Source organism: Solanum stenotomum, chromosome 1 (assembly GCF_019186545.1).
Source record: "Solanum stenotomum isolate F172 chromosome 1, ASM1918654v1, whole genome shotgun sequence".
Lineage (NCBI taxonomy): Eukaryota > Viridiplantae > Streptophyta > Magnoliopsida > Solanales > Solanaceae > Solanum > Solanum stenotomum.
In genome coordinates this window covers 41,816,327-41,828,903 of record NC_064282.1, presented here as the reverse complement: position 1 = coordinate 41,828,903, position 12,577 = coordinate 41,816,327, and the positions used below count along the sequence as shown (strand labels likewise).

The 12,577-nt window shown below is 29.7% G+C and overlaps 1 protein-coding gene across 2 annotated transcripts; it reads left to right on the top strand.

Annotated features, from left to right (window-relative positions):
• The first annotated feature begins 247 nt into the window (after positions 1-247).
• On the top strand, positions 248-9,960 carry LOC125874620 (oxysterol-binding protein-related protein 4B-like). 2 transcript variants are annotated; one of them, XM_049555561.1, is made up of 6 exons: positions 248-317; positions 5,113-5,271; positions 6,392-6,637; positions 8,058-8,154; positions 8,572-8,860; positions 9,841-9,960. In XM_049555561.1, exons 1-6 carry the CDS (start codon positions 315-317, stop codon positions 9,953-9,955), a joined length of 909 nt encoding a protein of 302 aa, XP_049411518.1. In that variant the 5' UTR covers positions 248-314; the 3' UTR covers positions 9,956-9,960. The 2 variants fall into 2 exon arrangements, with proteins under 2 accessions (XP_049411518.1, XP_049411507.1); XM_049555550.1 differs by having other exon boundaries at positions 300-317; positions 9,838-9,960.
• The last annotated feature ends 2,617 nt before the right edge of the window (positions 9,961-12,577 follow it).

The window sequence follows — 12,577 nt, the reverse complement described above, 5'->3', positions numbered from 1 at the left end:
AATCATATAAAAATTTAGTATCTTAAAATATTTTTCATAAATTTCATATTTTTAATTTTTTTTTTTTATATATAAATATTTAAATAAAATTTTAATTTCAAATCAATCTGAACGACAAAGGAGGCCCTAGGAAGAAGGAACAAGCCACGTAGCCTGCACTCCGAAGTCCAAAACCCATATAAACCACCCATTTTTTGCTTTGTTAAATTCACTTCATAATTTTTTCTCTCTTTCTTCGATATTTTATTATTATAATTACTATCTCTCTCTACACAACAACTATTTCTTAGCCAACATCTTCTCATCATCCTTCAATGGTAACTTCTTCTTCCTTCTCTCTTTATTTATATCGTAATCATTTAAATTTTCCCGACCTCTAAGATTACGTATACATCATCATGATCCTCTCTATATCGATTTTATCTGTCTGATTACATTGTATATGTTATTATTTTTGTTAGTGTTTTATCTTTTCAATTTCATGAGTTTGCGTATACAACACTTTGTTCAGATTTTATTTGTGCAATGACCTTGTTGTTGTTGTATCTTTTCAATTGGACTAGATGGAGATAAGATTGTGTACACGTTACACCCTTTTGAAATTTTACTTTCTTGAGATTGTGTTCAATACATTGTTATCGTATGTTTTGAATATAATTAGATTTTAATTTCTATGTTCAATTATTATGCCATTTGAAAATGAAGTAAGTTTTCTGGGGAATCCATATTTTTTCTTTTTTTCTTTTTTTGGACTACTCAATTTACGAAAGGAATATTAAATAAAGAGAAATTAAAAATAGTACGACAAAAGTTGGTGTATCATAATTATTCTTTTTGATGACTATTTCTTTGCTATTATAAGTTATAAGTATTGTCACAAAATTGCTTGCATCATATATTACAGGTAGACTTGACTTAGACCATCTCCGATTTAACACCAAATTTTTATTTGATGTAAAATTTAGTGTTTTGGAGCTTCAATCCAACACCAAATTTTACACCATTTTGGTGTGTGAGTACTGATTAGTATTACACCAAATTTGGTGTAACACTATTCATCACACCAAATTCACTTTATTAAGTATTTTAATATTATTTCATATACAAAACTTTTAATTAAACATTATATAAATGGTATGTTTTAATTAAATCTCTTGTATATTTAATTATTTTTTATGTAATATTTTTATAATATTAATTTTAGATATAAAAGTTAGTTTTTTTTATAAATTAATTTTCTATATATGAATTTTTAAAGAAATTAAATTTATGTTAGTTCTACTATAAATTATAATTGAATATAACTACAATTAACCTTCAACAAAATTAAAAAATGCAAACATATAAATTATTAAACAAATAATACAGTGTACTTAAAAATAACCAAAAATAATAAACATTCAACAGAGTAGTAATTGACATACATCAAAATTGAAATATATAATACATAGTAATTTTAAAAAGTACAATAAAACATAATAATTCGAAAAAATTACAACAATAACTTAATAATCTGGCAGATTCTTTCCAGATCCACCAATACTATTAAAATATGGATTGTATGGGGTCGAAAATTGTTTTGATTGTGGTTGCGGCTGCTAAAATTGTTGACTTCTTTTTTCCATTATTCGAATTTGTTCTTGTCGAAGAAATTCACGAACATTTGGATCAACAATACCATCCAATATTTGCTAGCAATTTGTATTATTTAAAAAATTATGGTATAAAATATTTTTTTATCAAACGACTATAAAAGAAAATAATATAAATTATATATGGTGAATGTTTTAGAAAGAATTTGTTTTATGAAATAAGAAAATATAAATGAAATAAGAAATTATAATATAATAATGATGAGAGAGAAAATATTTTTTTATGTAAAATTTGGTGCAGTGGGTTGGAGTTGATTTACACTAAAATAATGTTGACATCAAATTTAGTGTAAAATTTGATGTTTGGGTTGGAGATGCCCTTCTAAGTTAACAGGGTTCAGGTGAATTTAATATTTATTTAAAGTCTTAACCTAATAACATTATATATATTGATTTGAATTATTATATAATTCATAAATTTTAAATTTTAAAATTATTTGAACGAGTGTTCATAGACTATTATACTCACTATTAAAAAAGATATAATTTAATTATTGACGAATTATGTTGTTAAATGTAAAATTTATCGTTAATTTTATTAGGGACGACTAACGATATATAATCAATTTTTTAATTGACGAAGTTTGGGGCTAATTCTATTTTTTTTTGGGTAGTGACTCTACGACATTATCGATTAATGTTTGAAATTAAACTAAAATACTAATTTAGTGATTAATAGTCAATGATATTTTATTTTTTTAAAAATCAACTAAGATTGTGATATTTTTTATTTATTTTTTTAATTCTTCTCTTCTTTTGATGTGTTCTTTTTCGTGCACGTCTTAGTTCCCTTTTTTCCCCCAACTTTTTCTTGTTTTGCTCTTTTTAATTTCTTTTATGGAGAAAAGAAAAAAGTTTGATACACTTTCTGATATTTCAAAAAGTTTGGAATCTTTTTAATTCTCTCTCTTTTTTCTTCCTTTATTTGGTGGTGATCAAATGGTTTAAAATATCTAAACTTCTTTTAGGATATTTTTCACGAAAAAACTCAAATTTAGCATATATTTGGTAAGGAGGAAAATATATTTTTTTAATTTTTCTCATGATGGCATGTTACAAAAAATATTTTTTATAAAAAGAGGAAAATAACTTTCCCAAAAAAAAAAAGTTTTATAAATGATATTTTAAGTCTATTATCTCCTCCTTACCTACCCACCTAACGTCCTCATAACCCGCTCCATCCTCAAAGGCGAAGCTAGGTGGGTTCAGACGAACCCATCAGCTTTTTCGTAGACCCTATATTTGTAAGAGAAAATTTGAAAAAATTATGTATATTAACTTGTGAACCCCCAAACTTCTAATCTTGGCTCCGTCAGACCATCCTGAACCTCCATTCCCCACTCCCAAAATGTTTTACTAAATTGTATATAAATACTTTTGTAATAATAATTGTTTAATTACTTGCCGAATATTAAAAGATGAATAAAAAACCTACTTAATTTCAAAAATTTATTTTCTGGAATTTTTTTTATTTTTTTGGTACCAAACACACCTTTAAAGAAATGTTCACAATGCTTAAGTAGAGAACAATTACTAAAGGCCAATATATATACTATGCTTAAATAATAAATTATTCAATTGGAATATTTATGCTTGGATAACAACACTAATATTAAGTTAAGTACTAATTAATTAATTAATTAATATTTTTTCTTAATTTCTTCTGGAAGTTAGTGATATTTTTAATTTAGGATTGCTTCTTTTGTGGGTATTTTTCTCCAGCAATTTAGCTCTTCTGCTAATCACTTTTTTAACCTGATTCATTATATTTAGGCAGAGCTGGCACAGTATCCTAGGAGTAGTATTTTTCAGTTTAGATAATTTGAAACTTGAATATAAAAAAAAAAAAAAGATGTATGAAGTATATCTTTATATGTTAACCTATTATAACAAATAATTATGTTTGTCTTATTTATCAGATTATTACTCTTACTTTTTTTTTAATCAAAGTACAATTGCATGTAAATATCATTTAGATGATCTAATTTCTACACTTGCTACAAAAAAAAACATAAGAATTAACTATGAAGTTTATCGCTAGTTTGTTGCCAAATAGTCTTTAGCTAATATAATATTATTTTTGAATATAATTTATCACTAATCTATCGTTAATAAAATATATTATTAATTTTATTATTTCTTTTTTAGTTACTATCAGTACATAGAATTTAAACATTGTGATTTCTTCTTGTGGCTACAAGAAAATTTCTAGTTTTCATCCCTTTGATGTATCTTCATTGTTAGATTCAATAGTAATTATATTTGTTTCACCATTCATAACTAGAGGTGGTAAATGATGGGATCGGACTGAATTTGAATAAGTCAAAATAATTTGAAGCTTAAAAGTTATTTGGATTGAAACGGATTCGTAATCCAATCTGTTCAATTTTTATTGAGTTTTAATTGTTTTTTATTTTATTCTTTTATACAATTTTTAGTACCTAATATTTTTTTTTCTATTATAGCTATATATAACATATTAAATAAAATTTTGATAAGATTTTTCATGAGTCGATTTGAACAACCTATATGTCAACCTAATTTTTAATAGGTTGAAATGAATTGAACTGAAATGGATTGAACTAATAAACGGATGAGTCAATAATCCGCACAAACTTGAACAGATTTCACATGTTTGATTTGATTTTGTCACCTCTATTTATGACCTAATTAGTTTGACTTTAATTAATTTTAGATTAGGCATTAGTATCCTTTTTATGTGGTGGAGTTGGTAAATAATAGTAATTGAGACGCAAACAAAGTAGGAAGATCCTATTACTTTCTCTATGCTTCCTGTTTTGGGTTTTTTCTCTTTGGAGAGTACTTGCACTAATTAATGTCTTTTTTTATTATTATTTTCAAATGATAGAGAACATAGTTTGAGTTGGGAAATACAATTAAATTGTTCTAGAATTTGCTTTTGGTAAACATAAACTTTATAAATAACTTCTTTTTCATATCAACTTTTAATTATAGACTTTTTTTTTTTACACGCAACAATCTTGAGATGATCCATCATAATAAACCTTAGGTTTATCTGGAGATTCACTATGTTTCAATCATATTAATCAAGTGTATTATATAGCCATTAAGTCTATCTTCTTTTTTGCGTTTACATCTCTATTATACATAGTAAATGTATAATTAATAAATCCGCCCACAGACTGGCAAATACATCAAATCAATCGAACTCCCATCATCATTCTGACAATACTCGTCTTGTCAAATCATTAGCTCTGATATCAATTATTAAGCAACGTAAATATACTCTATTAAGAGTATCATTATATTTTATCTAACATTTTTTTCTTATCGACTTTCGACATGCGACTTTGTTCATACACCTAACCATAAAATAGTGATACTAAACACATACTAATTTAAGGAAAATTTATAAAAAATAATTATAAATTTTGTAAGAATAAAAATAATTTTTTTTTTTGTATGTGTGTGGGTGTAGGTTATAGAAGGAGAAGTGGGGCCAAGGGTTATTCTAACAGCACCCTTATCATTGGAGGAGGAATCAAAAGATGCTGACTACAGAGCACCTAATCTGCTCCAACGAATTTTAAGCCTTTTCAGCAGTGTACGGCCAGGATCTGATCTCACACGTATTCAGGCAAGTTTTTATTTTAATAATCGCTTATCGACTGGTTTGGTTTGATTTTTTTTGTATTACTGCTTCAATCTATTGATTTTTTATTTATGAACACACTATAAAGCGATAACTAATTCAGTGAGATGTTAGTAATTGGTTCACTGATTTTTAGTTCTTAACGGTTCGGTTTTAGAATTATACACTATCTTTGTTGTTTCAATTCACTAAATAGTACTAAAAAAAAAAAAGATGTATAATTTTTTTGGTTTCCCATCTGGTGTCCGAAGTTCACATTGAAACTTCGACTAAATTTGAATCGTGCACTGCAGGGCCTATTCAGAGATGGTGCTCCCAGCAAGATTTTCATCTGTGTTAATAACAGATATATAATTAATCATCAATTAGGATTTAGGACACATTATATTTTTAGTTTGGTCCCCAACTTTATTTTTCTTCAAGTATCTACTTCAATTGTTTAGGTTGAGAATCATTTATTGGCAAGGAAAGAGGAACAACAAAATGGAAAAAAGTTATAATCTACCTAATCCATAACAATCATGTTAGTTGAAATTGCAATAAAATCCAATCAATAAAAGAACATTGTCAAATGTTAAACAGTAAACAAAAATAAAATAAAAATTAGGCATGTGACTATAAATTAATTCGAATCAATTGTTAACGTTATTTGGAGTTAGTTTCAAAAATAATAAAAGAAATGTAGAATACCTCAATAGCTTGTTAAACTTGCTAGTAACATTTCAATTAGATACTTGTATTAAGACTTGTTTCAATTAAGTATCTGAACATATAATAAAGTATTCCTATTATGATAGAGTACATACATCAATAGCCTCTTAAACTTGTGAGTGTATTTGACTTAAACATTTAAATTATGATCTGTTTCAATTGAGCACATGAATACATGATAAAATAACGTTCTAATTATTAGATACTTTCAATTTAAATTCTGAAAATGCGTTGAACGTGTTCTCAAGCATTCACTATGCAGATACGTTATTCACATAACATATATCACCTCTTTTAATTATACACATCATGCTCAATTTGATCATGCTTGAAGTTTTATGACTTATTTTTATTGATAATTGAAGTCTTTTTTTGGGGGGGAATGTAATTTCAGCTACCTCCATTATTCAACCTCCCAAAATCACAGCTGCAATGCTATGGGGAACAAGTGTATTGTATCAACAATGACATGTTAAGCAAGTGTGGAAAAGGGGAGAATTCACTTGAAAGGTTGAAATCAGTGGTGGGTTGGAGCATATCCACTTTGAGGCCTTTAATGTTTGGTGTGGCTCCTTATAATCCTATTCTTGGTGAGACTCATCATGTCTCTAGAGCCTCTCTCAATGTCCTCTTGGAACAGGTATAGAAATATTCTCATTTAATTGATTTATAATACGTGATTGCTTAAAAAATATTTTTTCTGAGGCGAAAATCTATTGAAAATAACTTCTTTATATCTTTCAATTGTACATAGTTTTCTTTAGAGATATTAACGACTTTCTTGTGATAGTAATAACTAAAGATAATAGATTTTGTATTATTACCTCTCCTCATAAAAGTATGTATTTCCTATTTTAAATGTTTGAACTGTTAGAGTGGGTAAAAATTCCATATTGATTGGAGAATGGACTGGTGGTCTCCTTATATTTACTTGGTCAATTTTCCCCTCATGAGCTAACTTTTGGGGTTGAGTTAGATGCCGGTACCACATATTTACATGAACTATGAATTATAGTATATGTAGTAGTACTTTTCACATAGTGAAACACATAAAGTGATTTGTCAAGTTATTGGAATTTGTGAAGTTCCTTAATCCACCTTGGCTTCTTATGTTTGAAGTTCAATACTACTTGTAATTTCATTCTTTCTATTAGAAGGAGGTTAGTGAGATAATTAAATTTTAACTAAGAGAAGTCTGGACATATTATAAATTTTATTTGAATTAACTACATACTTTTATAATATTATGTTTCTGACCACTAATTAAGAGTTTCCTAATATAAATTGAGGAAGATATACTTAGATACATGTATTTTGCTACCAGATATACTAAAATAAGGAGAGAGATGAGCGAGATTTGTTATGTATCCCAGATACATGCGAATCATACTAGATACATGTATCTGGTGTGATTTGCATATATCTGGTGTCCCAGATACATTGGAGAGTGGCGAGCGAGATGGGAGGGGAGGGAGGCGAACGAGATTTGTTATGTATCCCAGATATATGGGAATTCATTTAGATACAGTGTACCTAGAACAAATTACACCTAATTTTGATCTTATGTATTCAGAGATACATGTATCTGGACGTATCTGAACGGACTAAAATCTTGTAAGATTCGTAATATCGTAAAATAGAGTATTTCTAAGTAACTAACTCCTAAACTAGTGGGATTAATGTAAATTTCCCTTTAAAATCTAGAAGTTTCATTACCCATGAAGTTGTGGGCCTTGTTGCAGCTGGGCTTAGTCTTTGATGTTGTCTTCATTCTTCTAAAGAGATGACAAATGGGCCGATTGCGAACCCAAATCAATTAGGCCAGTTTTTCTGTTCGGGCTCGAGTCTTGTTGAGTACTATATCGCCTTTGTTAGAATTCCGTACTACGGTTTCATAATGGTTTGAAGTTTAAGAATTTTTATTTTTTTTTAATAAAAGGATCTCACATTTGGTATTTATAGTATGTTTTCTGTCTCATAATTGAAAGAAAAAAAGACACATTTTTATGAGAAATTGATTGTTGAAAAAAAAATCTAAATTTGGTGTTTTATTATTTTAGGTGTCCCACCATCCATCAGTGACTGCTCTTCATGCAACTGATGAGAAAGAGAATATTGAAATGATATGGTGCCATAATCCTGTCCCAAAGTTCTATGGTACTATTAATTATTTTAACCAATCTTTATATTCTTTTCTTTCATTTTTTATACTTTGTTTTATTTTTTCTAATTATTTCTTCAATTAACAAAAGGAAAGAGAATAATTTGGATTTTCTTAGGTCAACCTTTTCTCCTAAACGTCTTAGTATTGAATCTCCTCTTCTGTTAACATGAACATGAATTAGATTCTGTTTTAATTCGTTATTCTCAAAGAATCTATAAAATAGCTTTCTCAAAAATTGTACTTTAGCCATTCAAATAAAAATCTTTCATTTAACATCTATATATAAATTCTTTGTCCCAAATTTAACTCAAACAGTTTCTTTTTTTGAGTTCTTTTGCATAATAATTGGATTGTTTATTATACACTATTTATACGTTTACTAAAAGACGGACGATTTCAATATGCCATAGGTACAAAAATTGTAACTGAGGTACATGGAAAAAAGGAGTTGAGGCTTCTAAATAAACAAGAAAATTATGTGATGAACTCACCAAAATTGGTGATTAAACTTCTTCCATATCCTGGTGTTGATTGGATTGGAAATATAACAATTAAGTGTGAAGAAAGTGATCTTCAAGCTGATTTATGTTACCAAGGAGCTTCTTTCTTAAGCAACAAAGGATATAGATCAATTAAAGGCAAGATTTTTGTCACTTCAACTTCAAAGACAATTTGTGAGATCAATGGACGTTGGGATAGGTAAATTTGCACTTTATATTATAAATTCCTTCCTCCTTCCAATTATTTGTTTTTTGTTAGAGAAACATAAAAGCTACACTAAGCAATAGCATACCTCGTAGTTTTCCCTCTGCTTCAGGCTGTCTCGCGATACCCTCTACCAGGGGCGTAGGCACATGCAACTCAGGGTGTCCAATTGGACACCCTTCGTCGGGAAAAAATATTGTATATATACGTAAAATGATACACGAAAGTGATTAAATAACATATTTTGGATGCCCTTGATATAATAGGTTTGTATCCCAGTGATTTTAGATCTTTTTAATGGGTTTCAAACACTTGAATGAGTTAGTGATCGCATGTTCGAATCTCACTAGCAACAATTTTTTTCCTTTTTAAAAAGACCTTTTGTTGTGCAATTTCTGGACACCTTTCATGAAATTTCTGGCTTCACCACTGCCCTCTACAGCTTGACCAAAAACCAAAATATAAAAGATGTGTATGGTATAGGGGTATGTTTGGTATGAAGGAAAATGTTTTCTATGAAAAATATGTGATTTATTTTTGTGTTTGTTGGTAAATAAGTAGAAACCAAAAAATATTATCTCAAAATATATCTGTATGAAATCTAGGAAAATACTATGGAGTTGGGGTAGGGGTGTTAGGGTGATGGTGATGGTAGTATCGGGAAGTGATTGCAGAGGCAGATTCAAGATTTTAATATTATGAATTTAATTTTTAAGATTTTAAACATTAAACCTATTATATGTTTAAAGTTATGTGTTCATATCTACTCATTGTTACAATTTTAGTAAATTCTTATATATAAATTAAAATATTGAATTCACGTGAACGCGATACAAATAAGCTAGATTCAACCAAGTTGGGCTGATAGTCAGTGTGGATGTCATTTGAAGACTTCATTCTCTTAGAAATAATATTTTTCAATTTTTTTGATCTAACGTGAATTTTTTTATTTTTTTTATTTGTTGCCACAGAAGTGTGACAACTAAGGATATAACTACAGGAAAAGTGAATGAGATTTACAATGCAATGGAATCACTATCTGGAATGAAGACTCCTATTGTGAAAGATCCAAAGGTAATATTTCTTTAATTCTTATAGAAAAATGGATATTGTTATTAAATTGCTCAAAATAAAAATTAAAAAAAAAACATGAAATTTTGGAGCTAATATGCACACACTGAAATCTCTTTGGTTAAACAAATTTGTATTCATGACATTTTAAAAGTTTCTTCAAAGACACTAAGAGCCCGTTTTGATTGGCNGATGGGTTGACTTGTCCACATTGATTAATTCTAATGATGAAAAAAGGATAATAAAAGGCAATGTGATCAATTGTTTGTGTGATGTGTTGAGAATTGTTTGAAAGGCTTGTTGAATCATTGTTGATGTTGTATCATGATTGTCTTGTTGTGAATTGTGCAATGTTATGAAAATGGTCATCTCCTCATTATTTGTGTGAACATGTCATTTGCATTGTTCTGAGACATGGTTATGACAAGTGTTATGTGCATTGAGAAAGAATAAGAAAATAAAGAGGATGTACCATTTTGAGGGACGTATCGCGCGCCGTGATGGATACTATATTTCGAGGGACGTGTCGCGCGCCGCGACGGATACTATATTTCGAGAGACGTATCGTGAGCCGCGATGGTTACTATTATCGAGGGTCGTATCTCGCGCCGCGATGGATGCATGGACAGAAATGTCCCCCATGGATCCCGAACTGAGAGACAGCGGGTGTGTATCATTAGGTCAGACATGCATCACTATACTTGACATTGCATTTCATTGCATTGCACTTCTTTATTATTGGTGAACTTGATCTTGTGTGTTGCTGATCTTGTGAGTGCCTTTCTATGGAACTTGTGACTGATGAATATTGATCTTGTTGTTGAGGATATGCAATTGTTAGAGTATTGTTGTTGAGGATATTAAATTGTTAGAATGTTGTGTTGAGCTATGTGCTTTGTAAATTGTGAATTGTTAGGTTAGGCTGGTTTTATATAGATTGTAGTTGTGAAGGTTCAGTTGGGGTGTAAGGAGTAGTTGTATTCTATTTCCTTAGCTCGTGCTTAGAGGTTTACTTGCTGAGTACCGTGTGGTTTGGTACTCACCCCTTGCTTTTACAATTTTTTGTAGGTTACGAGCCTGGATTTTTGTGGTACTTGTTATTCTCTTCTTTTCCGAGGCTTCTGGGAGATTTGTGAGGTAGTTGTTTGTCTTCTCAGCGACCCTTCTTACTTCTGTTTATGATCTTGTTCTACTCTAGAAATAATGTCATATGAGACTTGTATTTTTCTTTTGATTCAATTGTAATACTTTAGAGGCTTGTACACGTGACAACCAGATTTTGAGGGTATATTTGAGTTTATTATAAAAATTTCTGCATTTTATTGTAATTGTTGAGTTTTAGGTTGACTTGTCTTGGTGGGTTAAGACGAGTGCCATCACATCCATTGTTGGGTCGTGACAAAATGGTATTAGAGCCCCAGGTTCATAGGTCTCACATGGTTACAAGTCGAGTCTAAGTATAGTCTCGAGGATTGGTACAGAGACGTCTGTACTTATCTTCGAGAGGCTATAACGACTTTTAGGAAAAATCTTGACTTCTTGGATCTCTATCAAGCGTACTTGGTCTGGTTTTGATTCTTATCGCTTTACTCTATTCACTTTCACTTTAATGATGACTCGTGCGTGGTTTCTCATATGAGTGGTTGATGTCGTGCGTAGTTTGAATGTTAGATCTGGTATTAAAGTGGAAGTAATATAATATACTTATAGAAATGATGTTTGGTTAGATTTAGAATGTTTAACAATTTGAAGGGGTTGTGTAAGGTTAGTTACCCTAGTAAAGTGAAGAGTACTTGTGTGGTATATACGATATTAGAGTGGTTTAACAATTGGAAGTGGAATGATTAAATGGATGGCTAGATAATGGACATGTAACTTTGGAAATTACAATTAGTAAAGTTATCATAACATGAATGGGTTGCTTAGAAAATGATAAGAATAATGATGCACCATTTGAGGTTAGAATTTCTACTACGATTTTATATATTGTGTGTATATATCAAAGAAGGCCATGATATGACTACTACAACAGTATGGATGCTTACTTGATTTGATTTATAGAGTGTGTTACTGATACTATTGACCTGATCTGCGAATGAATCACTTTGGATGAGAGACTGAACGAATTTGATAGTGTATTGTAGTTATTTTATGGGCAGAAATATGTAAGCTATTTGAGTACAATCTTCTCGAGGGGTATGTTGTATTCTAGTGGTGGATTTAACAGACTTTCACGATATGCTGCTAGTGGTATATGGAAACGGATATGTCGATTGTTAGTGTGAATACTAACAACTCAATGAGTTATCAATTGTATCACCTACTCATATAATAAGATTTGATGTTGCATTCATATTTGAGAAACCAACTAGTTCGTTACTACGGACGCTTGGGTTAAGCATTATTTATAAGAAAGCTTTTAGTGGTGGATCTTTGGTACGATATTAATGTGTTTAGGTTATGAATTGTATCTCGAGGAGTTTAAAAGAGTGGTGATTTCATCTTAGGCCCATGGAAGTGGATCAAGATTAGGATGACAAACTCATGGGTAAAGAAATTCCCAACGAGTATACTTGTGTGAAGGTAATTAGAAATTTTAGTAAGAAAGTACGTATAAAAGTGAGTTAGTCCTTTGGATTT